The 26254-nt window shown below is 44.0% G+C and overlaps 2 protein-coding genes and 1 non-coding gene across 6 annotated transcripts in view; 2 read left to right on the top strand and 1 right to left on the bottom strand.

Annotated features, from left to right (window-relative positions):
• The first annotated feature begins 2235 nt into the window (after positions 1–2235).
• On the top strand, positions 2236–2342 carry LOC122453436. Its single transcript, XR_006273059.1, has one exon. It is a non-coding gene; the product is annotated as a U6 spliceosomal RNA (small nuclear RNA).
• A 16628-nt stretch (positions 2343–18970) lies between these two features.
• The window catches only part of MOB3B (MOB kinase activator 3B), a 215405-nt gene continuing 208121 nt past the window's right edge, over positions 18971–26254 (top strand). Inside the window, exon 1 of one of the 4 annotated variants that reach the window (XM_043486439.1) lies at positions 18971–19099. The gene's annotated coding sequence lies outside the window, so the exon portion shown is untranslated. Of the gene's footprint in view, positions 19113–19173; positions 19831–20202; positions 20315–26254 lie in introns of those variants that run through there. The other 3 variants (XM_043486436.1, XM_043486438.1, XM_043486437.1) reach the window with 3 other exon arrangements.
• IFNK (interferon kappa) lies at positions 24052–24688 on the bottom strand. Its single transcript, XM_043486440.1, is given in 2 exon segments — positions 24052–24267; positions 24269–24688. Coding segments are annotated over 2 exon segments (636 nt in total).

Here is a 26254-nt window from a genome sequence, read left to right as displayed (position 1 = left end):
CTTGTGGGTGGGGAATGTGGAATGCTTTGAAAGCTAAATAGATGTATCAAGCTTTAAAACTCCCTTATGGCTAAAGGAAAACAGCATTCATTGTTCGAAAACACCATTGTTTGTTTTTTCTGCTTTTCTGTTTTTTGGAAACTGAATCTGCAAAAACACTCATGCCCAGCATTTTGCCTCATGTACCTCACTTATTTGGAGGAGGCCTGGCACCCCGCTCCAGTATTCTTGCCTGGAGAATCCCATGGACAGAAGAGCCTGGTGGGCTACAGTCCATGGGGTTGCAATGAGTCAGACACAACTGAAGCAACTTAGCACCTCACTTAACTACGTTTCTGGAGGATGTGAGTGACATGGAAACTTTTTTATTGTGATTACAATGTTCAGAACAAATTGAAAACCCCCACTTTAATGATCAAACTGAATTTTACAGGAAAAGACACTATATCTGTCATTGTAGGAAAAGAGTAGTTTTGATAGGAGTGTGAGTCTTGGAACGAGACTTCAAATCTGTTTTTCTACTTCTTGGCTGTGTGAGCTTGGACAAGGTATTGAATTTCTCTGTGCTACCTCAATATCCTTATCTATTCCACAGGAATAATGGAACTTACATCATAAAGTCTTTTTTTTTTTTTTTTTTTTGGAGTAGGTTGATACATGCAGAACACGTGAAAGGGTAAGGGCACAGAGTAAGTGAACAATAAGATTCAGTTTCCACTGTTGACAATGGTATCGGTGTCATTAGCATCATCAAGCAACTGAATGTAGAGTTTCCACATCTGATTATTAGGCCACAGAAATTCTGCAGCCATGATTCTAGGGGACACCACCTCAGTAGCAAGGCTGTTTTATTAGTGTGAATCTATCACAACCTGAGAGGTACTATCCAGAGGCTTCACCCTGGTTTTCAAATCTCTCCGCTCCAGCTCCACGGTCATTGCTAGGGCTTCATCATCGCTCACCCGCAGTAACTCAACAGATTCCCCCTCCCGTCTTTTCACCTACTAGGCACCAGGCCCCTCCCCCACCCCAATCCATTTTCTCTACAGAAAGCAGAGCAATCTTTCTAGTATCATCTCCTCTTTAACTTCACTCACTTACTTAAAAAAAAACAAAACACACACACACCCTCAGTGACAACCTTTGACACAGTATAAAACCCACCATCCTTGGGTGAAGCAGAGGGACCCGTGGGATCCGACCCAGCAAACCTCTCCACTCTGCTCTCGCCACTCATCCCCATGTAGAGACGGACTGTTTGTGCTTCCCCACCCACCTTGCTCTCCTCACTGCCTGGGATACTCACCCCTTCACCTGGATGGACTTACTTGTCATCAGGATCTACCTGTGGCTGATATCCTGCTCTTCCAGTCCCCTCCCTCAACTTTGGATTTAGAGCATCCAAACTTTAAGCTCCTTGAGGCAAGGACACTGTGCACTAGCTTATACCTAATTGTCTGGCACATAATATGTTTTATCAAATATGTATTGAATTAATTACCCTCCATTCAGAGTTCTTGGAGGTTTCCATACTTACAGGCCTAGCATAACATTTAACTCATTATAATCACAATTATTCTAGATTTGTCTCCATTAAATTGCAGCCTTCGCACATGAGGCTGGATCCTTGTCTTATGCATCACTGTGTCCCCATCTTCCAGCATAGTTTCTGCCATGAAACAGGAACTCAGCAAGTTCCAAAAGAATGAATAGTATCCACATACCACTAATCTCAGTTTTGAAGTTTCCCCCAATTCTGAAGCAATGGGATTTATGCCCCCTACCCCCACCTTGGGAGTTCTTGGATGTTATCCCAATGATACCACTGACAAATGTTTGTATGTACATATACTTTTCTGAGTGGTGGAGCCATAGCTTTCATCCGATTCTCAGAGGGGTTTCTGATTCCCCCAAAGGTAAGAATCTAGGTCCTAAAGAGTTATATTTAAAAACCAGTTGTGAAATAAAATGTTTGCAAGGAATCAAAACTACTATGGATGTACTACCTCTCACCAGTTAGAATCACCATCTTTAAAAAGTCTACAAATAGCAAATGATGGAGAGAGTGTGGTGAGAAGGGAACTCTTCAACACTTGGTAGGAATGTAAATTGGTGCAGCCACAATGGAGAACAGTGTGAAGGTTCCTTAAAAATCTAAAAATAGAGTTGACATATGATCCTGCAATCCCACTACTGGCCATATATCTGGACAAAACTATACTTTAAAAAGATATAATGCTCGCTTCAGCAGCACATATACTAAAATTGGAACGATACAGAGAAGATTAGCATGGCCCCTGTGCAAGGATGACAATCAAATTCGTGAAGCGTTCCCTATTTTTGTGAAACAGATCACCAGCCCAGGTTGGATGCATGAGACAAGTGCTCAGGGCTGGTGCACTGGGAAGACCCAGAGGGATGGGATGGAGAGGGAGGCGTGAGGGATTGGGATGGGGAAAAAAAAAAAAGATATATGCACCCCTATGTCCACAGCAGCACCAGCCACAACAGCCAAGACATGGAAACCATCTAAATGTCCACCAACAGACGCATGGATAAAGAAGATGTGGTACTTATATTCAATGGAATACTACTCAGCCATAAAAAGAGAATGACATAATGCCATTTGCAGCAACATGAATGGACCTAGAGATTATCATACTAAGTGAAAGAAGTCAGAGAGAGAAAGACAAGCACCTTATGATGTCACTTATATGTGGGATCTAAAAATGCCACAAACAAACTTAACTACAAAAGAGAAATAGACTCACAGACACAGATCAGACTTGAGGGTGCCAAGGGGGAGGGATGGGAGTTTGGGATTAGCAGATGCAAACGATTATATATAAGATGGATAAACAACAAGGTCTTACTGTATAGCACAGGGAAATATAGTCAATACCCTGTGATAAACCAAGATGGAAAAGAACATGAAAAAGAATATATGTATCACTTTGCTGTAGAGCAGAAATTAATGCAACACTAAATCAATTATATTTCAATAAAATATTTTTTATAAAAGGAAGTAAAAGCACACCCACAAAAGAAATTTGTTTGCAAGGTAGTTTGGTGAATCAGCCCCTTTGGCCCGGATGAGGTAGTGGGTGTGTGGCCCGACAATCCCACAGTCTCCAGTGGTCTCCTTGCTGGACTGTGGAGGGGCCAAGTGGCTGCAGATGCTTTTTTCCCAGTGACTATCCTGAAAGCCTCCTCCAGCAAACCTGAAGGAAAAGCCTGAGACGCATTTGCAGGGCCTTCTTGGTTCTGGGAGCATCAAGGATTTCAGCCCTGGGACTAGCACCACTAGTGTGTTAAGTCAGCACTCAGGGAGGAGAGACTTTTCTGTTCAAAGCTGAGAACCTCCTTTGATCCACATTGGCTAGACGTTTTTCCTGGCTTCCAACAATAGACTTGGCATGGTTTTTTTTTTTTTGGTGTTTTGTTTTTTTTTTTCTGGCCTAGACCCACACAAACAAGAGACTAGAGCTTCTCCAAAAAGCTAAGAAAAAGCACATTTTAAAAATAACTTAAGCAAATGAATTCATTCTGGCAAAAGCAGTCCCACTACGTAAAATAAACTAGGGTTTCGCAATAGCAAGTCCTAAAACACGTAAACAACCCCAGGGTCCACGTGAGCCAAGCCATTTGCTGAACACAAAGTCCCTGGCCTAAATTCTGCCAGAATAAAGAACACCTTATAAAACTAGGAGTTGATGGCCATCATGTGAAAAGATGATGGGAAGGGGGGAGGAGGGGTAGGGCTCAACCCAAGGAAAATGAGAAAGTCTCCTGACTAGACACTCAAAATGCTAGCTTTCTGAACCAAAAGCTAGCATGATGAGGTACTAGGAGGCAGGCGGTGGGTACAGGCTATGCCTCAGGCCCTTGCTCAGACCCCACCAGGCTTCTGCCTTCCCTAGGGAAAGCCAGCATCCACTCTCTCTCATGCAGTCACAGGGAGCCCCTGCAGGTTTTACCATGTGTTTTCTTGACAGGATAATGGTTCCACTGAAATTATAATAACACACTCAGCCAAACAAGCCCATGCTGTTCTAGTAACTTCATACCCAGCCTGAGTTTTCTGAGCATCATAGTAATGCATTCTTTCTAATGAGGCCCATACTGTTCTGATGAACTTCTGCAGTGTTTCATCTCTATACCAGAACAATACTTGCTATAAATACTAAGTATCACGATCATCATTCTATATTTGAATAGTTCCCCTTCCCCTCCCCCCCCAAAAAAATAGAGTACTCTCTCATCTCTTAGTAGTAGTGAGGTCCTTTCTAGACTGAGAACACTGCTAGAATCCACATCTCAGAACAGACAGAACTTGGAGAAATTCAGAGAAAGCGCACAGGAATCATTTTTAAAGACTAGACAGTGCAATTTATAGAAAAAGGTTGAAGAGCTTGCTATTATTTATAGTAAGCCTTAATACTATATTTCAGGCATACAAATAAGCCACATTTATAGAATAATGGCTATGTGCCATTTCTCATTTAACCCTCACAACAGCCTCAGAAATTGAATATCCCCATGGTACACCACAAAGACGCTGAAACGTAGGTGGAAAGATGGTCCAAATAGACATTTTTCACAAGTAATTTGCTTTTCTCTCTCTCTCTTTTCTCTTACCTAAAAGTTGGATAGTACTTTACCTGCACCTTGAGCAAGTGACATGGGTCACTTTCAGATAGAATGATCAAAATCAGTGTGAGCTCTGCCTCTTTTTCACTCTGTCACAGCGACCATCAGCATTCTGGAAAGCGGCTGCCCCGCCGCCTCGGTTCTGTTGCGGGAGCCGCGGGAGCACAACCTCCCCCAACCCCATCCACCAAACCCAAGCACATCATGTGAGCAAGACATTGGCCTTGGGGTTTTCGGCCGCTGAATCTGGGAGATTGTTTCTGCAGCAAAACCTGTTAGACTTAGTCACCCAGCTGACCAGAACCTGGCCTGCCTCTATGGCCCACAACTTATTTCAGCTAACACTCTACGCTGCCTTCCAGGTAGAGAAGGATGGCTGTGTCTTGTACCTTGAGTGAGGAGCAGGGGGAAAGGTCATTATGTCCAACGGCAGGAACTGAGATTCCCCAGGGTGCAGTTAAGACTGATGCACAGGGTTTCTTCCTTGGTGGCTCAGTGGTAAAAACTCTGCTCACCAACGCAGGAGACGCGGGTTTGATCCCCTGGTGCAGGAGGATCCCACATGCAGTAGAACGGCTAAGCGCATGCGCCACAGCTATTGCGCCTGCGCACTAGCGCCCAGGAGCCGCAGCTCCCGAAGTCTATCCGGCCGCAACTACCGAAGCCCGAATACCGCAGAGCCTGCGCTCCACCACATGAGAAGCCCCTACTCGCCACAACTAGAGAAAAAAGCCTGAGAGCAGTAACGAAGACCCAGCGCAGCCCAAGAAATGCTTTTTAAAAAAAGAAAGACTGACAGATAAAGAGAAGTGAGGATGACCAGGGGAACTTCTATTGAAGATTTATTCAGAAGAGAAAAACGGTGACGGGATGTACTGTCTCCCACACATGTTGAATGAACACTTTGCATATATTTTCTCAAAGAAAGCTCTACTTAAGGGGAATTTTCTTAACAGAGTTCCTGGCTTGGAATTGTTTCCTCTGCTTCAGGGTTTCTCTCTGGGTTAGTCTATTTTCTTGGAGACCTCACGACAATAACCTTCTCCCTTACTAATCAGCATGCAAGACGGTTTTCATTTCCAGTCCAGCAGGAACCCAAGGATCTTGGTTTGGATTCCCCTCAAATCAGAGCCTAAGATAAGGACTCCAGGACAGTGAGTTTATTTGGGAGGTAACTATAAGAAGCTGGAGTTAGAGAGCAGGCTGACTGAAAGAAAAAAGAGGAAAAGCCACTATGAGGATGAAGCATACCTACCCTCCAAGGTCACTGTGAGGATAAGAGGTGCTAATAGAAGTGAAAATGCCCAACACAGCTCCTAGCACATACCAGGCACTCAGTAAATATGAAGCCCCTGCCCTCCATCGCCTGTAAAATTCTGGAGCTGTACTAGACGCTGAAGCAAATCAACTCTAACGTCCTTCCAACTCTTCACCTGTGCTTTCTTTTGGGTTTCTGGTGAAGACTCTGCCCCAACTTCAGTAGCAATGAGAAACCACTTCAAGTGAAAACCTGATTTAGCATCTGCTGAGACAAACAAAAAAGAACCCAGGGAAGCAAAAAGCCATGGAAAGGGAATGGAAGTGTAATTCCATTTTTATAAAAAAGAGATTTCTTCTTCTGGAATGCTGGGTGGAAATCTTGATGAGGGACCTTCCTGTCATAAATCTTCTTTGGAACAAAGTAACAAAGGAAGGAAGGGAGTGAAAGAAAGGAGGAAGGGAAGAGAGAGGGGTAAAGGGAGGGAAGAGGAGAGAATAAATAAAAGAAAGAAGGAAGGAAATAATCCAATGGGGACTCTGCTGAGCAGACCGTAAGACTCAGGGACAGTTTAAAATGAAACTTCCCTGAAACCCTTTCGGAGAGCTGTGCTTCTTCAGAAAAGCATCATCAGGGCTATTCAATGCCCAGGGCAAAGTCTTTTTCATATTACTGGACATGAAACAATATCACATTTGAGGTTGGCTGGAGGCCATTCAGAAATTCAATAATTATTCAACCCAAGGGGCTTTCCAAATGGTGATGTAGCTTCTTAGGAGGAAATTAATATTGAGCAGTGTATCAAATCTAATTGGAATCTTGAGGAAAGAGGGTCCCGAGTAGGTGAAACAGCTGGGGGCTAATGTAGGACAGGGTGAGTCATGTGCTTGCTTTTGTGTCTTGCCTTAATTATGATAGGAAAAGGAAAACCTTGTTTATTTTTATGCTGGGAAGGCAGGGGTTGCTTGGAAGAAGTTCTTCCATGGCACCTTGAGTCTGACAGTAGTTTCTTTTGTTTCTTTGCAAAGATATTCAAGAACTATATCTGCACAACTTCCTGGTTGGCCCTACAAAGTAGTCAGGGGCTCATGACTGACTTATTGGCCACCCAGTGGGTAGGCACTGATCACAAAGGTATGGCAGTGTTTTCTCCTCTTCAAGAGAAAGTCTTTCTGATACCCACGTTATGTTCTTATTTGGAAGAAGGAAGGGACTGTAAGCAAGTCTGAAGCATCCGTGACACACCAGCCTCTTCTCTATCCTTCTATACCCTTCTGTATGAACTACTCTGAGAGCATGACTTCCCAAATCCATTGAGCATACGATGGTCTCGTTTTCCCACTTGAGAGAGGTGCTCAAGACTCACTCTTAAATTGATTTGGGGGGACTAGACTACTGGGTCTTTAAAGAAGACTATGTTAGTTTCTGGTTCTCCTGGTAACTATCCCTCCTTGGATCATATCTAAGTTGATCTGTTTAATGGTGAGACAGTTTCTCTCCATTATTCAAGTGCTGAGGCCAACCACAAGTGTACCACACTCAGCTTGTGTCAGGCCCAAGCAAAAACATCAGGCTTATCTTCTGATGAGAAGAAGAGTCACTTGTTAAAGATTCAAATTACATGAGAAACCCTAAATCCAGTCTAGTAGGGAAGAACTGGAAGACCAGTGGGTCACTATGAAAAGTGCAAACAGATCTTAAAAACAGAAAGAAGGCTCACAGTCTCCTTTCAATAAATGACTTAGGAAAGAATATTCATTCTATGCCTATAGAATTGAAGGCAGGTAATTATCCATTGTGATTCTAAATTGCACTTTATTTTTTTAAGCTGCTGCTAGAACTTTGAACAGTATCATAGAGTATCATTTCAGCGGAAATGACTATGGACATCCAGTGTCATTTTGAAAACAACATGGATAACATAGAGTTTTGTCCTGGTTTGAAATTGCTTCATTATCCACACACACACACACACACATATACACTTTTCTTTGAATTGCCATTATTTCAGTGCTTAGGGGGAAATACGTACATTTATTTCCAGAACCCAGAATTCGCTAACATAAATGCTAGTATCACAGAGCTCATAAAGCACTGAGACAATCCCTCCAAACTTCTGACTAGTAAGAATTTTGAAAACAAAATCAAAGTGGGTAAGTCCTTACTTTTGATTTGTTATATAGGCACTTAGGCTTGCAAATCATCATTGCTTGGGATCAAAGGAGAGACTCTAGAACACCTACTGTTTGTTAGCAAGCCGCCTGTAGTAATCAGGTTAGTGCACAATAACTCGGCCAAAATGAACAGAATTTTCACCAAATCTCACCTCTCACCAAACCGAACTGGAGTGGTCCTTGAACTCTGAGCCCTGCTCTCCAGGGCAACATAACTGTGAGCCTATGTTCATCAATGACAAAGCATACGCACTCTTTCCACTTTTACTCTATTGCAATCTGACTGTTATGACGTTGCTATGGTGATACCCTTCTGACATCTCTTTGCTCTTTTGGTGCCCTCTCAGAGGAATCTGTAATGAAGTGATCTGGCCACAGAATCTTTCTGGGACTTTTCCCATACACCAGTGCAGACCAGCATGACTTTCCTCTTCCAGGAAATGTATGTATAAAGCATGAACTGAAAATGATGAAAAATAATCTGCACTGACTTGACAAGAAATGTGAGTGTTATTCATTCTGTATTGACCTCACCAGAAACATTCCCTTTTTGCTCCCAATCCCAGGAGATGTCACCCTAAGGGACAGTGGGTCTTCTGGATTCAGTGTGGAATGTAACACGCCCTGAGTGCTGGGACAGCTTACTCTCCTGGGGGAGGGGCCGTGTGAGGGTGGTGTGAGAATGATTGGAAGGAAAAGGACGTAAGTTTTTGAGAACTTACCTGTCAGCACTTGAAGTGACAGGTCCTCTGCTAAGCACGTTCCATGCAGCCCTACATTGTGCCCATACAATTACATGTGTCCTTTACCTCATTTTATAAAACGAAGTAAGCTGACTCAGAGAGACTAGACACAGTTAATCTCGATCTTTCAGACTTCGAAGCCCATTCTCTTAATTACTATGAACCTTGTCTCTCTATACTTCATCTTTCAGATAATTCTGGCTTCTCTCTTTTCCCTAGAAGAGCTTGGAAGTGAGATTCATGAGTGGCCACATCCAAATTCCTAGACTTATCCCATAGGAACCTGGGATGTGAAACAGCCTAAAAGCTGACAACCTCCCCATCTGGGACTAATACACCCTGTGGCCTTTTCCACTTACGCATCAGGATACACGGAACACTGATGGTCATGAGATCCAGATTCAGTGTCTCAATTTTAGTAGTTGTGTCATCTTGGGTGAAACACTTAATCCTTCCAGCCTTAGTTCCTTTATCTATGAAATGGAAGTGGTGAGAACCATACTTGTCCGAAGGTTGGGAGTTGGCCAGTTGTTCTCATTGTCCATTTTTGCCCTCTTTTAGAAATTTTTGAGCCTCTTATATTTGAGGCTGTGCCCTGAACTCAGATTTGTAGGTCTAGGATTGCCCTGCAAACAGCAGTTTCCAAACACAATTTATTCAACAAGATTTTCATTTTTCTCTACTGCTTGTTGCCTTTTGAGTTACAGCTTTGACATTATTTTGGAAGCTCCTTGAGGTGATTTTTCTCCATTAAGAACTGTTAACAAAATCATTAAATCCCCCTGATCTCTAGCCTAGCTTTTGGGATCCCAGCCCTTATCCTCTAACTGCAAGCATAGTCCCCATACCAACAAGATGAATCTTGGTTTCTGGAACACATCTAGCACTTTTCTCCTTTCGGGTATCCTTACTCCTGTGGCTCCTTCTGTCTGAAACAGCCTTCCCATCCGACTCCACCAATGTCCACCACCTTAAGGGCAGCCCAAATGCCACATCCTCCCTACAGTTGCCTACAATCAGCTCCAACCAGAATTAATCTATCCTGTCTCTATGCTCCACAAAAACATGCTGGCCTCTTCTACATTACACTCCATAGTCTTTGTGTGTGTGTGTTATTGCTTGTGTTTCTCTTGTCATTTTTACTAGATTGGAAGAAACTTGAGGGCAAGATCCAGGTTTTCCCATTGCCATGCGATAGGGGCAGTGGAGTGTGAGGGTTAAGGCCATGGGTTTCATTCATACTGTCCAGTCTATAACCCACCTACATGATGTTCCTAGCTGCATGACCTCAGGCAAGTTAATTCAACTTTCTAGTCTATAATGTCCTCACCTGTACCTACCACATAGGGATCTTCTGAGAATTAAATGGGATACTTCCTGTAAAGTACATGGACTACAGTCCACCAGGCTCCTCTGCCCATGGAATTCTCCAGGCAAGAATACTGGAGGGGTTGCCATGCCCTCCTCCAGGAGATCCTCCTGACCCAGGGATCGAACCCTCATCTCTTACGTTTCCTGCATTGGCTGGTGGGTTCTTTACCCACTGAGCCACCAGGCAAGCCTCCCCACCTCCCATGCCGGTTCAGTTTATCTAACATTAATTACATCCCAAAGGCCACATCTTCAAGTAGTACCACATTGTGGACTAGGGTTTCAATATGTGAACTGCAGCAGGCAAGGGGGCATGGAGTAGGGAACAAAAATTCAGTCCATAGCAAGTATCTACACATTTTCCATACTTATATTGAACTGGTCTAGGGACAGCAATAAACCAAACAGATAAAAATCCTTGTCTCATGGAGTTATACCCTAGCGGGAAGAGTAACTAGGCAGTGTGTAGATGAAATAACTGCTTCTCTAGGCATCCACATCCTTATCTCCCTAACCTGTGAATATGTTGCACTACAAAGTGGATTAGATTGCAGATGGATTAGCATTGCTAATTAGCTGACTTTAACATAAAGAGATAATCCTGGATTATCTGGTTGGCTTCAATGTTATGTTCCCCATAAATAGAAGAGGGAAGCAGGAAAGGCCAGAGTGATGCAATATGAGAAAGATTTGACCTACCCATGCTGATTTTGAAGATGGAGAAAGGGGACTATGAGCCAAGGAATGTGGGTGGCCTCCAGAAGCCAGTAAAAACAAGGAAACTGATTTTCCCCTATTAATTTAAAACAGGAATGCAGCCCTGCTGACATCTTGATTTTAGCCCAGTGAAACTTGTGTAGGACATCTAAGCTACCAGAACCATAAGATAATAATTTGGTATCACTTTAAGCCACTAAGTTTTGGGTCATTTGTTATAGCATCCATAGAGAATGAATATAGGTGTTAGACACGTGCTATTCTGTGCTAAATTGCTTCAGTCATGTCCAACTCTTTGCGACCCCATGGACTGTAGCCTGCCAGGCTCCACTTTCCATGAAATTCTCCAGGCAAGAATACTGGAGTGGGTTGCCAGAATACTGGAGTGGGATCTTTCTGGCCCATGGATCGAACCCAGGTCTCCTGCATTGTAGGCAAATTCTTTACTTCTGAGCCACCAGGGAAGTTTTACAGGCAGTATATATAATGAGGTGACCCAAACACAAAAGAGCAGATAAAGCCAAGGAGGGTTTTGGAATGCAGGAACAACGGAAAAACCACACCCTTATCATCCTTCCTTCCCCCATGTTGTAACTATTAACAGATTTCAGGTCCTCCTGAGCAGTATAACCTGTCTCCCCTCCTACCCCAGAGGGAGAAGATATTTACCTTACTCTCTCCCCCATCCCTCCACCAGTATATGTGCCTCATCCAAGCAACAAATGACCTGCAAGACCCCTATCCCACTCCTTGTACCCTGGGTATAAAAGTGGACCAAGGACCCCTGTTCAACGTCGGTTCTCCCTTGAGCTGGCCCACTGTTCTAACAGTGTCTCCCACACTAACAAACTTTATTTCCCTTTCATTTTGTCTCATGTCTGGAAATTCTTTTCCAACCTGCGCCTGGACCACGACATTTTTGGTGGCCCATGTGGGAAACTTAGGGTCTCTTCCCCCACCTCCGCGCTTCTCCTTTCTCACAGGGATCCTCTGCGAACAGGCAAGTGCTGTGGAAGCCACTGAGGAACTCTGGCCGGGGTTACCCTCTGATGGGTTCCCAGGGCCCCACTGCTCTCTGCGCCCCAGTAGCTGCCACCCGAACAGGTGAGGGTCTCTCCTTCTTCTTCTTTCCTGAGGACTAGGCCAACCAATGTTGTGTGGGCACAGGTCAGGCCCTTAAAAACCATTATGGCGCCTGCCACACGAAGACTCCCATGTGAAGACAAGGTGGACACAGAACGAATCAGGCCACAAGGGCATCCACCCCCAGCAAGACAACTTCTGTGCCCTGTGTCAGGCACATAGTGGTTGAAGCAAAGCAGAGAGCATTGTCCCCTGGCCACCGCCTCCCCAATAGGATCGTAAGGCAGATTCCTCAGCCTTCTTCCCTGTCACTTTCACTTCTTTCCCTTTTGGTCCAGATTGATTTACAGGAGCCTAGGTGTTGCCTCTGAGCCATCCCAAGAGCCCCCCTATCTCCTGTCCCCCTCTGTCTCTCTCCATCAGACTTCCTAGATGACCCCTGCTTGACCTTTCATATCCACATGAGCTCTAGGAAAGAATTCTGAGGTTCCTTAATTCAGGTCTTTCTCCTATTTTCAAAAGCCTGAGGCATCAAAAACTCTCCTAACATTCTAAAGAATTCCCTTCTAACTACTCCTGTTTCTCAGGGTGTAGAAAGACCAAGCTTTCCCCACTCCTGCAAATCCCCTTAACCCTTCAGATTCTTCTGATGGAACAAAGACCTCACTTCCCACCAGAGGGACAATCCAAGATTTTTATCTGCCCCTGATATCAGAGTCAATTTGAGCACTATTTGCTCTATATTTTAGCTATAAAACTATGACTACCAAAGGAAGATTACTTTTTGACACAGGATGGCCATGATATTCTTTAGACTCCAGGGAAAACTGATCAAAATGAAATTTTTTTTTTTTCTTGGAAATGGCAAAACCATTTCTTTTTGCATATGCAATTACAAACAACTAGCTCTTTAAAAGGCCTGCCTAGGGAAAAGCTTGAAATTAACCCTTTCCATGTCCTTGAAATACACAGCCTACTTTGCCTGAGACCTCAGCCTTGGGCAAATTAGAATTTCAACCACAAAAAAAAGAAAAAAGGGGGGTGTCAAAAAGACATTTTAAATCTCAAGCAGAAAACTATGAGATCTCCGTCCGTCTGTCTGGATTTATCTATGTCTCAGTGTGTATCTTTTTTTTTTTTTTTTTAAATAATATTGCTGAAGTTGTAAATGAGTTCTAATTTAATTGGCCTCAAGAAAGTAAGCATTTACAAATCAGACAATTCTAAATACAAGAGAAATTAACCTAAATAAATTTCAGATTCACGTGAACTGGGAAATTTTCAATATTATGTATCTAGTGTTAATGTTTGTTTGCTAATCTAATACAGACATGTCTAAGCTTCATTAACATTAAGCATAATATTTTCATTGTGCCTAGGTTTATTATAAATTAAATATTGTTATATCTGTTACAAGTTTGTCAGCAAGGAAAGTACCTCGAGTGAAGAAACTTCAAAAAAAACGTAAATGAGAGATGAGCTTTTAGACAAACTCTATTAAGAATAATTATAATTTAGAAATGTCTGTCTAAAACAGTCTCTCCAGATTTTGGTAACCTGAATTTCCAGTGTTGTGCTAAACTAAGTGATGGAAGTCTATTGAATAGCTAGGTCATTTCCAAATAAAATAAGATTCTGAAACTTTCATTACTGAACACTAACTTCCTCTTACAGAGAAACTAGAGATTTTGGACTATTAATGAATAATGTTTGATGCCATCCTGAGATGTTCCCTAGAATTTTTTTTAAAGAAGTTGTTGCTGGTATTTATGTTCACCAATCTATAGAATGCTAATATAAAGGTCATTTCTTGGTTGCTTAAGGAAAGTATGATGTGTGTTTTCAGTAAAGAAGGTATTAGGAATGAAATCATGCTTTATGAAGGAAAAGGAAGTTGGTCTGACTTACAGATGGCTGTTTCAGGATGGGAGAACAAAGTAATGGGTACAGAAAGTGATAAGAAGGTTTTATGGAAAGTGGACTCCAAGAGAAGAGTTTTGTGCATAAATACAAGTTTTCTTGAGATGTTGAACTGCCTTTGATAATGGATTTTAAGTTTCTTTACCTCTGAAGTGATCTGTTCTATGTTTACCTTTGAAATTTTTTGTTAACTTTGGCTAAGTGAATAACTATTGTTTCACAATGACTTATATGATCCTATCTGACTGAGTGTTATAAACATACCTTTTGATATTTATTGAAAACACTTCCTAAATCATTTGACTTCTAGCTAACTTTAGGATGCTTCAGAGGGCTCCTGAAACTTCCCAAAGAGAGATGTTAAACTATCTGAGTCCATTTGACATGTTAAATTACATGGGAAGTGTTGGAGGAGTGATGAATCTTCTCAGGTTGTATGGTTGATGTCACTTATACAGATATCCTAGAAATTACAAAAAAATAATAATCATCCTTCATGGTTAGACTTTTGCTATCCTGGTGTCCTTACAAACATGGCAACAGTCTACTCCTAAATCAGGGAATTAAAAATGGGTGAACAATAGCTGTAAATCAAAGACTCAGGGCCATGAGAAATCCAAGATGGCCACTTGGCTTTTCCTGGCTCCCTGACAGAACTCATTGTTATTTGATGGGTTAAAGCCTTCCCTGGCTACAGGGTTAATGCCCTCATACTGAAAAAAATCACGTTTCACTGAATATTAACTTTTGTTAATTGCTAAACTGAGTTTCTATTTTCGTTAATTAAGGTCTAGAGTTTACTAAGACTCACTTCTGAGATAGTTCCTTGTTCTTACGTTATATTGCTAAAAGATTTAATAAAGTTATTAAAAAGGACACTCTAAGTTTGTTTCTAAAGCTTATCTCAATAACCAATCTTCAGATAAAGATCAGATGCTCCATGATGTACAACCAGGAGATTAACACCGGGCTATAATCATTTAACAAATGAAGTCAGATGACCTGCGGTATACTGGGCTCTACCTAATGAAAGTTCTTGACTTATAGTTCTTACTTATGACCTTACTAATAACTGCTAGCTACAACTATATTATTTTCTATGTCATTTGTTTCAGAATATTGTTTCTTATGTTACTAAATGTGTGACTGAGCCTGTGATAAAATGCTGATATGCAGTTTCATATGAGATCAAGGATTGTAATAATGTAACTCTAGATACGGGAAGAAGCAACAAGAGGGAATATTTTCCTGGACCAAGAGATTAGTAAGACAGGTATGGTCCAGAGATTTTTGCGACTCGCAAGGCCTGGTCCAATAACAGCACACTGAGTGGCCTGTCAATGGAATCTTCCCTAGACCTGGGAATGAGCCTTCCCAGGACCGCAGGACACAGTGGCCATGAAATGCCCCAAGTTCAGTTCAGTTCAGTGGCTCAGTCGTGTCTGACTTTGCGACCCCATGAATCGCAGCATGCCAGGCCTCCCTGTCCATCACCAACTCCCGGAGTTTACTCAAAGTCATGTCATCAAGTCGGTGATGCCATCCAGCTATCTCATCCTCTGTCGTCCCAATATGTGGCTATGAAGGGACCCTGCTGACTGGAAGGTGGCACTTGCCAGCTGCCTCTACAAAGATTACATTATAACCACTGCAAGCTGCTGATCTTCAGCACCCTCTGAAAGGAATTCACGGTGGAGATCAGAAATAAGGCACTCTGTGCTCTGGGAAAAACCCAGAAGAACCGGCCTTCAGATAGTCAGATGTTTTCAGGTAAAGATTTTATGAGCCCAAATTCTTGCATCTTCTCATGCCTAGAGAAACACTAATGACACGAACCGATGTCTCGCCCTGGTTCTCCTGGCTAGCTCCTCAGAAGCTTTTCTAGTTCTGTTCATCTTTGGGCCACGTGCTTTTAACTTTCTCGTCAAGTTTGTTTCTTCTAGAATACAACAAATCTCTAAGTGATAGTACGACAAGAATATTCCCTGGCCAACACCCAATGTTGAAACAAACCGCCTTATCATTCCATGGATTCCCATCTCCCTCTGTAAATCGTAAATGCACCCTGACAGAGAGCAGGCAAAGGGAACCCAGAGCCTCACGACGCCCCTGTACAGCCTGAAGAAGCCAGAGTGGTCAGCGCCCCTTTTCCTCAGAGAATGGGTTCCCGAATGGCTGAGAAGGGAAATGGGTAGATAGTTAGATGTAAGCAGGGTATCAAAAGGGGCCAAAAGCTGGCCCCAAAAATAAAGAGAAGGAGGAATGTGGTGACCCAAGGGCAAAAGAGCAGATAAAACCAAGGAACATCTTGGAATGCAGGAACAGAAAAACCACACCCTTATCGTCCTTCCTTCCCCCATGTTGTAACTATTAACAGATTTCAGATCCTCCTGAGCAGTATAACCTGTCTCCCCTCCTACCCCAGAGGGAGAAGAAATTACCTTACTCTCTCCCCCATCCCCCCACCAGTATACGTGCCTCATCCAAGCAGCAAATGACCTGCAAGACCCCTATCCCACTCCTTGTACCCTGGGTATAAAAGTGGACTAAGGACCCCAGTTCAACATCCGTTCTCCCTTGAGCTGGCCCACTGTTCTAACAGTGTCTCCCACTCTAATAAACTTTATTTCCCTTTCATTTTGTCTCATGTCTGGAAATTGTTTTCCAACTTGCTCCCAGACCATGACATATAATGTATATCACATGGCAATAAATCCAATGGAGAAAATTGGAGGGGGGGGTGGGAGTTGATTGTAATTTTAAACAGACTTGAAAGAGAGAGCGCTAGTGACTTTTGAGTAAGTGCTGAAGGAACTGAAGTAGTTAGCCATGAAGGATCTGCGTGAAGGGTGTTCCTGGCAGAGGACGCAGCAAGTGTCGAGGTAGAAGCTTACCTGGTATTTGGGGGAATCAAAGAGGGCAGTGTGGATGGAGCGGAATTTGTGATGGGGAAAGTAAGAGGAGACAAAATCAGAGATAAAGGAATGCTTATTTGTGTTGGGTTTACTCTGACTAAGACAGGAAGGCCCAGGAGGATTTTTGAGCAGCAGAGTGACAAAATGCAATGTGTATTTTAAAGGAACGACACTAGTGCCATATTGACAGTAAAGCCGACGCAGGGCAGGCAGTAAGCAGAGGAACCAGGTCGCATGCTATTGCAGTATTCCGGGATGCCTGTATCTGTGGCTGGACCATGGTGGTAACTGGGGAGGTGGTGGACTGAGATCTGCTTCTGGGTATCTCTTGAAGATAAAATCAGTGAGATTTTCTGATAGTGTAGAGGTGGAATAGAAAAGGAGAAAAGTCAAAGATGATTCCACAGGGGCCTTAAGCAACTGACAGGTTGGAGCGGCCCTTCCCAGAGATGGGGAAGACAGCAGTGTGAGTGAGTCTGATGGACAGGATCCAATCAGTGTGGGTGAACTTTGGATATCTGAATCCTTCCCACTCCCCCCCCCCCCATTCTTTGCATTTAGAATACTTTTCCAAACAACCTAAGACACATATGCATAAGGAATAATAAACAGTCAGTGGGAAACAATATCTACTTCAATTCATGATGGGATTGGTTTTCTGTACAATACAGGGTTCTGACAAAACCTGGATTGGAGAAGAGATGTAACCCAAGATGCTCTAGAGTGAATGCTTGCGTCGCCCCCAAACACAAGTCATATGTTTGAACTCCAATCCACAAGATGATGGTGTTGAGAGGTGGGGCCTTTAGGAGGTGATTAGGTCACAAGGGCAGGGACCTTTGTGAATAGAATTAGTGCCCTTATCAAAGAGGCCTGAGAGGATTTCCATGGTGATTCAGTGGATAAGAATCTGCCTGCCACTATAAGAGACATAGGTTCAATTCCTGTTCCAGAAAGATTCCACATGCCTCAGAGCATGTACCACAACTACTGAACCTGTGCTCTAGAGCCTGGGAGTTGCAACTGCTGAGCCCATGTGCCATAACTACTGAAGTCTGGAGCCTTAGGCCTGCATTCTGCAACAAGAGATACCACCAAATAAGAAGTCTGTGCACCATAACGAAAAGTAGCCCCCCACTTGCCACAACTAAAGAAAGCCTGCGTGCAGCAAAAATTAAATTATTAAAAACAAAACAAAACACAAAGTGTGGGCTTAGAGGTTCTCACTTGGTAGTTGTGGAAACCACTTTTGGGGGAGGGATATTTCTCTATGTAGTCTAGTTTCTACTTAATATATTTCTAAACTTCTTTAAAGTGTGTACTGAGAATTATAAAATGCAATACCTCGTCATTTGGTATACTTTGCAGTCAATGTGGATGAAGATGCTATTATACAAGGAATAAAAAGATATGGAAGATCCATTTTTTTTCTGCCTCGGGAGACTTATATATAATGACTCCACTATGAACAAAGAATACTTTCTGTGTTTAGTTTATCCTTTAGCACCACCCTTGCAGGTAGACACTGCTCTTCCAAACTTACGGAGACTATTGAGGTTTAGAGGTCACAGACCAAGATCACACAAAGAGAAAGGGGCAGGCTGTAGGTTGGGATTCAAGGTCCATGCTCATTTCATTACTCTCAGCTTATTCTAGTGAATTTGCTAGAATCTCGAAGTATTTTCCAATGATTACTGCTATTCTTTGTCCGGCAGTCCATAGCAATTTTCAACAAGTCAAAAAATCTTGGAGAAATCTTGGAGAAGGTAAGCAATTTCCCTCTCTCTCTAGGTGCGTTGGATGTGACCATGCTGGGTCCAGAACGCATCCTTTCTGATCTGATAGCTTCCTCCCCGCCCTGGCCCGAGAGTCAATGTCTTTTCCACAAGGCTGGGAGCCCCGTTCAGACTGTCCATTCCCCACCTCTTTCCGGAGGGACGATGACCCGAAGGCGACCTGACGTCCCTTCCCAAGGGAGCTGCCATTCCGAAGGCGGCCGCCAGGGGGTCCCCGCTCCGCTTGCGCCCTCGCAAGAGAGCCGCGCTCCGGTTGCCGGTGGGGGGCTGCTCTGGAGCGGCGGCGGCGGCGGCGGCAGCCTGGAGCCCGGTGCTCGCTCGCCCGCGCGCTTGCTGAAACCGCGCGCGCTGGCCCGGGAGCCCCTCGCTGGATCCGCGAGCGTCGCCCCTCCTGCCTCAAGCTCACCCTCTTCCTCTCGCGCCGCCTGCAGCTGCCCCGGCGCGGAGAGCCGACAGGGCCCCGGGGCTGAAGGTAAAACCCCACGGTGAGTGAGAGCTCGCTCCGAGCGAGGGGAGGTGGCGCAGCTCGCAGCCGCTCGCGCCGGGTCGCGCCCGGGCGGTTTAGAGGTGCGGGGCGCACCTGGGGCGAGTGCAACAGGAGGGCGGGAGGCGGCGGACCCCGTTTCCCCGCCCGCCCTCCGCCTGCTTCCGGGGCTGGAATCCGCCTCAGACCCTTGCCCGCGTCTTGGCTTCTGGCAGCCTCCTCCCGTTCCCTTCCCGGGTTGGAACGAGAGTCCTCCTCGGGCTCCGGGGCCTTGATTTTTCAAGATCTATCAATGGACTCGTTCTTCTCTCGGGGAGGAGGGGGCGGGCACGACTCTGTCCCCGAATCCATCCCGGATCGCAGATGATTGCAGAGTGCATGCTGGACTGTGGGTGGCGGGAAGACAAACTTTTATCAAAGTGCGCCTGGGCAGGGGGACCACGTTTAGGGCGTCTTGGTATTGAAGGCGGAGGCTCGGCTCGGGGCTGCGAAGGGGAAACTCCAATGCGTCGGCCGGGTCGCCCCGGGAGAGGGTGTGTAAAGGGCGTACAAATCCTTCGGAACCCCTGGGCCAACAACTGTCAAACATCTGGAATCCCAGCCCCTCCCTTGCCCTGCACTCAGGAAGAAGGTGAAAACCTTCAACTTTCCTCTGATTGCTCCTCCCTGCCTTTGGACCCCTTTGGAAGGGTACAGGGCCGACCCCCGGCGCCTGGCAAGTAAGTACCAGACCGACACCCCAGACTTCTCAAGATCCCCCCTCACCCACCTCCCCGACCCCTCCCAGACGTCCGCCCCGCAGGGACCACGCGACAGAGCCGATGGAGAGCGAGGCGAATGGCCTTTTGTTTCTCGGCGTTTCCTCTATTGTTCGCCTTTCTAACATCTGGCGGGGCTCGGGAGACAAGGAAGCCCCTCTTGCCCTCCTCCCCCGCCCCGCTACGCCAGCCTCCCCGCCGGCTTGCGCCCGGGAGCCTGCCTGGGGAAGGCGAGGAGCCCGACCCCCGCGGGGCCGCCCCACCCGGGCCTTGCGGTGAGAGGGCGGAGGGAAAGTTGTTCCTTCCCCGCCTCCTCTGCTGCCTGTGGCCCCGGGCGCATTTCTCAGATCTTATCCCTAGCGCGCTTTGGAGCGCAGATCCAGAAGGTGCCGCTCGCGGGAGAGTGGAAGCGAGGTGCTGCCCGAGTCCCGGGTGCCTTTTTCCTGTGAGTTCCAGTGGATTCCAATCTCCGCCTAAAGGCGTGTGGTTGGCCGGTTGCCAGGCGGTGGGACGGGATCAGGGCAGGTCCGGTAGGCAAACAGCTACGTCTAAGGCTCTGAGACTGAGGCTGTGAGTGTCCAAGGGCCGAAGGGCAGGCGAGCCGCCCTCCTTAAGGAGGATGTGTGTGCAGAGCTGGGCTCAGCCGTGTCCGACTCTTTTGCGACCCCGTGGACTGTAGACCGCCAGGCTCCTCTGTCCATGGAATTTCCCAGGCAAGGACACTGGAGTGGGTTTTCATTTCCTTCTCCAGAGGATTTGCCCGGCCCATGTCGGGAAGGGTCCCCTTCTGGAACCCGGGTCTCCTGAGTCTCCTGCATTGCAGGCGGATTCTATACCGCCGAGCCACTAGTGGAGATGTAGAAATAACCTGGGAAGCCTGGAGACTTTGCTTATAAATAGGAGTGAAGTGGCTCCCTCCAGAATGAACCTGGGGTCCTGACTTCGCACAGCGCTCCAAGTTTAAAGCCCGGGTACCCTCTCAACGTTTGGTAAGAGCAGACCTGGAGGACCCAGGACTGACTGTGCAGACGTTTCCCGTCCCTGCGAAGCTGTGTCTGGGGACCGAATTCCCCTGTGAGCGCGCCGGTGCGATTATAACGACCCTGTTATTACTCTGCCTTTCCTATCAAGTTGTGTGCTTACACGTGGTGCTTATTCCTAATGACCGAGGGTTATTAAAGAACTGGGACTTACACCTGAAACTAATATAATATTGTAAATCAACTATGCCTCGGAGGCGGGGGGTGGGGGGTGGGGAGTGGATAGAACTTGGGCAAAAACATAGTAGCCACTCTCAGAGGCAGGGTCCCCAGATGGTGCCCCCAGAGTTGCTTAGCTGGTGAGGGGAGACTGTGTGTATACACCTGTTGGAATGTATACCTGCACATAGCCTTACATATACTAATGTTAGCTTTTTCTGTCCGACATACAGTCAGTGCCTCTCCCAAGAAAGCTCAGGGAGGCTCTTGTTTTTTTTATCCTTCGCTTTTTGATCTGTGCCCCAAGCCAGGGCAGGGAGGAAGCTTCTGTATGACCACCTATGATCTTGTACCCACTGGAAGGTTTTAAGTAGAGACTGTGCCTCTGCACAGTGTCAGGAGTTTGCTCTTCCAGAGTTGGAACTTTTGAGCTTCCATTTAATAAAGAAAAACAAAGGAGACGAAGTCAGCAGAGAGGACACATAGAACACATTCTCCAGTAATTTCTGGATGTTACCAGTGGGACCCACAGAAGAAAGAAAGCAAAATCTTAGAAGCGCCAGAAGGCACTTTACAAATACTTCATTATGAAAATAATCCCCAAGGAAGGATTCCTTTGAAATTTAGCAGCAGCAGCACTAGAAAAGCAGGAAGCGCCTGGCTTGCTCAAGAAGGGTCTAAAAGCATCATTAACGAAGTGAAAGGGCAATGTCTGTCCCAGTCTACTCCAGTAAGGAAAACAGGGTAGTTATAGTGAAAGATAAACTTCTACGACTTCTTTAATTTTAGAGTTAGAAGAAAACCCTCCCCAGCATTGAAGAAAAAATAAAAAATACAGAGAGGTGAAAATTAAAACAGAAGGAGGAGGGATGTTATAAATAAGGCTCGACTGAACAATCTTATCCAATTGTTTACATGGAATAAATTTCTGGAGATAGGATAACTAGGTCTAAGGGGTGAATGTACTTTTTTTTTTATGACATTTAAGATTGCTATATTGTCCTGTAGGAAACTTGTGCCAGTTACCTATCAATACACAGGATTTTTTTCTTCTGTACTGATACTCTACATTATCACTCTTTTTTTTTTTTTTTTAATATCTACCAGACTGATGAGAGGGGAGTATCTTATTACCTTCTTTTACATTTCTCTAATCACAAATGAGAGTAAACATTTTTCATATTGTCTGTTAGTATTTCTTGTGATGTTACCAGTTTGTGTCCTTACCTATTTTTCAGTGAGAATATTCTCCTTTTTCTGACTAGTGGTGCTCTTAATAAAAGCATCCCATTGTGACTTCTGCCCCTGCTGGTACAATCAGACAAGCTTTATTGATTAGAAGTGCTGATTTTCTTTCCTTCTGCATTATTGCAAACATTTGGCAAGACTGCAACCATCAATTGCTAAAGTAACTGACATGGTCCCAGGAGAATCATTAAGGAGATCATGCAAAGGCATTACTAGAGAAATTCATGGAAAATATCAAATGTATACCTTCTGCTTTGTAGCTTGCATGTCCCAATTCCTTTATAGCTTGTAATGCTTTTTAAAAATTTACAACACTTACTGATGAGTTACTGTTACTAAATGGATGATATAAAGTTGTTTTATTGTCTGATCCTTCTACTGGTAACCAGTATACTGTGATCCACAACTAGTTCTTGTTCTTTTAAACATTTCTTCTAACTTTTGAACTGAGTTTTATTTTAATACTTTCTCAGTATAACTATATTGGAGTTTAACTATCCAACTATTCAACTATGGATGAATCTTGAGTCTAAACCGTTTAGCATCATGCTATGAAAATAATAGCAAATAAAGGCCTTCCAAGAGTTGAACTGGATACCTCTGTGATGCATTTGGGTAGTCACAATCTGTCTGTTAATCTTCTTGCTTGAAGATAGATGATTCTGAAATGGGGTAGAAGGGAGAGAGAAAGGTAGAGAAAATTCATTTCAACTATAAGGTGAATTAATACAGATGAAGGGCCATGCAAGAAAATTTAAGTAAATAATCTGGGTAATCTACGCACAAAATAACTTTCAAAAAGATAAAGTATATTAAAGTGTCATGTATTAGTAAGAAGATTAGTTTATTTAACAAGAAGAAAGTGGCCTTCTAGTTGGGAAAAATCCAGTGTGAAATTCTTCCATAGTCTAACCATAGGTATTTCATTTCAGGTAGAAAACAAACAAAAAAAGACAGATATTAAACTTTTCTGCAGTATTTTTCATGCTTTTAAGTGTCAAAATCGCATAATATGTATTGGGAATGAACAATGCTCTTTGTATTAGAATCATAAGCTCTTAAAGGTTGAATGAGACTTTAATGGTCATCTCATTCAACCATCTAATATCATGATGGATCTTCACTCTCTTACAGTAATAAAATACCAACCCACAAACTTTCTATCATTTTAACCAAACCAGGCTGAGAAGCAAATGGGTCCAAAATTTCTATTTTCTTTTTTTTAGAGTAGGGAGACAGGAATGGTTTTAAGTCTATGGGACCTTGTACAGGCTCTTTTAACATGCTGAACTTTCCTAGAATAAACAATCTTGGCAGCAAGAGAGTTAAGTCATTGAGGTGTTAGATTTTGCAGGATTCTCTGAGCCGTGTCCTCTGGCCATGGGTTTGAGGGAGTTCAAAGCAACAGAGCAAAGCAAGAGCAAAAGGAAAGAAGAACAGAGAATAGAAGATGGGAGGGCGAGTCCTCCTCTAAAACTGTCTTCAGGACTTCCTAACAAGACTCTTGATCACCCAGGGGGTGGTAGGCATCACCTTGTTTGGAGAGGTGAATGTGGCCGATGTTGCAAGGCCAAACTTCAGGAAAAAAATGACCATTACCCAAACCACCAATAATCCAGCCAAGGGGAGCCACGGGACAGCACAACAAGCCTTAAAAAGAAGATGAAGGAGGAAGAGAAGGAAAAGACGATTTTGGAGAGAAACAGAATTTTAATTCTTAGAATACATTAATACCTTATCTCCTCCTGAGTAGTGCTGTGAGTTTCTGAAAGAAGTAGAAGCACCTTCTAATTTCCATTCAGACAATCTCCCAGGCACAGGGACTGCGTTTCTTATCTTTGAGGAACCTGTCTATCCTGTTGAAATATCTCCTCAGTTCTAGGTTGCCCGGCTGGAGGACCGGAGCTCCTGAGGGTCTCCTCTCCGGCTGAGAGAGGCGTTTCCCTCTCTCCTGTGTCTTCATTTCCGTCCTCCTCTTCTTCCAAGCATTGCTCCAGGTACTGCAGCTGGTGATCAAGTCCGATCTGGACTTGGCTCAGGTGTTTCTCTTCCCAAGTGGGTTTGAACGTGTCTTGAGTGAAGATGTGGAAGGCTTGTCTGGCCATTTCATAGAAGGCCTCCTTGATGTTCCTCTTCAGAGGCTGGCTGTGTGGAAGGATCTCTTGGGGCAACTTGAAAGCTTTGCTTTCTTGTAGACACTCTATAGGAAATGAATTGCTCATCCTCCTCAGAAGTCTCAGATTCTGCCAGGTGACTCTCCTCAGGCGAACATTCAGTAAGTTACAGTCCAGAGAGAGGATGCCAGTGATGAACAGACCCATGAGGCGTGCCAGCCACACATATTTTCAAATCCCATCAGGCTTGCTGCTCATTTTTTTCTCCCTCGCCCATGGAGGTGGAAAATCCACAAGACTCAGAGGTTGACAGTGAGGTTTTAGGTCTGAAGTATCCCTTCGTGTGCCTTTTATCCACCTGGGTATCTTCAGTGGGGAGGAGTTTTTGCATTCATCATTTTATGGTACTCAGCGTTTCAGCTTCTTTGCCTCTGAGGCTTTTTTGATTTGAGGTGACTATGCTGACTTTGGAAGTGCTTTTTTTTTTTTTTTGAGAAAAGTGAGCAGAGCATTATGATTGTGTTACCATCGATGGCTGGATGATCCATCCCAGTACTATACAAGTATCAGCACAAGAGAGATGCAGACTGATTCAGAAAGCCCTGAAAGCTACGATTCTATACACTTGCTCACCCAACACTGTTACATAAGAGATAGCAATCCTCCAAGAGAATATATTTTTGTACCTGGCCCTATAACCAAACCTCTTCTCTCATGGAGTTAATCATAGATGTTGACCAAATGAATGTGATTATTTGATTGCAAGGCCACTAGAACATAACATGGTTGAGGTTTTTTCCCGTCTTGTTAAACTTCTGTATTTGCATATTTTCTCTTTTATTTGAGTTTTTTGTGTCTCAAGAAAGATGAAAACCAGAGTGCATCATTGAGCATGGCACTTGTCACATAGAAGACTAGAGCAGCTTAGTTTTGTATTGCCACTAGAAAATGTTGGCACTCTTCAGCTGTCCTTTCCCATAGTGAAGCTTGAACCAGCACTTACCATCCCCACCTAGCATTTTGTATGCCTCTGATCTCATTCTTAGAAATCCTCTGGGGGCTTATATACTGGGGAATATTTTTCTGCCTCATTAACTTCTCTCTTGTAGTATCTAAACTTTTAGATGTGGTTTAGCAGTATTTTAAAACTTTAGCTTAACTTTCTTTCTTGCTGAGAAGTTCTGTGTGCTGTAAAGATTTTTTGTTCTGATTTGTTTTTGAAGAGGTATGTGAGTAGGTGATCACCCACGTTAGCCAAACTAATTCACACCTGGACCAATATTCCTGTGGTAATGAGGGCTATCCACCATTTATGATTTTCACTTTCTTTGACCAGCTAAGCTTCTTCTGGTATGGTCAAAGGAAATGGATTTTTTTCCTCCAGGAACCTGAAATGGGATGCCATTAAAGAAGGCTAGTTTTAATTACCACCTTAAAAAAAGAGAAATGCATTAATTTTTAATAAAGTCATTTTAGAATGGTGGGCAACCACAGTTCCTCAAGCATGGCAGACTTTGACTGGAAATTTGGCTTAAAATGTTCATGTCTAAATTAATTGGCTGCACCAAGGACTAATTGTAGACAAGTGAGATTTCTTAAAATCCTGGCTTTTTGGACTGATTTATTTTGAGAAGAAAACCTACTACATATGTTACTTTATATGCTCTCTGATTTTGCAGAGGTATTTTGTGGGATGACTAACTTAGAAAAATAATTGGGAAAATGAAACCTTTTATATAGGATTATACACTGACACAGACTTCTTGGAGAGCAAAATGGTGATATATATCAAAAGCCTTAAAAACGTACATGATCTTTGACTCA

Source organism: Cervus canadensis, chromosome 14 (genome assembly GCF_019320065.1).
Source record: "Cervus canadensis isolate Bull #8, Minnesota chromosome 14, ASM1932006v1, whole genome shotgun sequence".
In the NCBI taxonomy this organism is placed as follows: domain Eukaryota; kingdom Metazoa; phylum Chordata; class Mammalia; order Artiodactyla; family Cervidae; genus Cervus; species Cervus canadensis.
The sequence above is the reverse complement of the archived record's forward strand: the minus strand, read 5'-3'. Positions and strand labels throughout refer to the sequence as shown.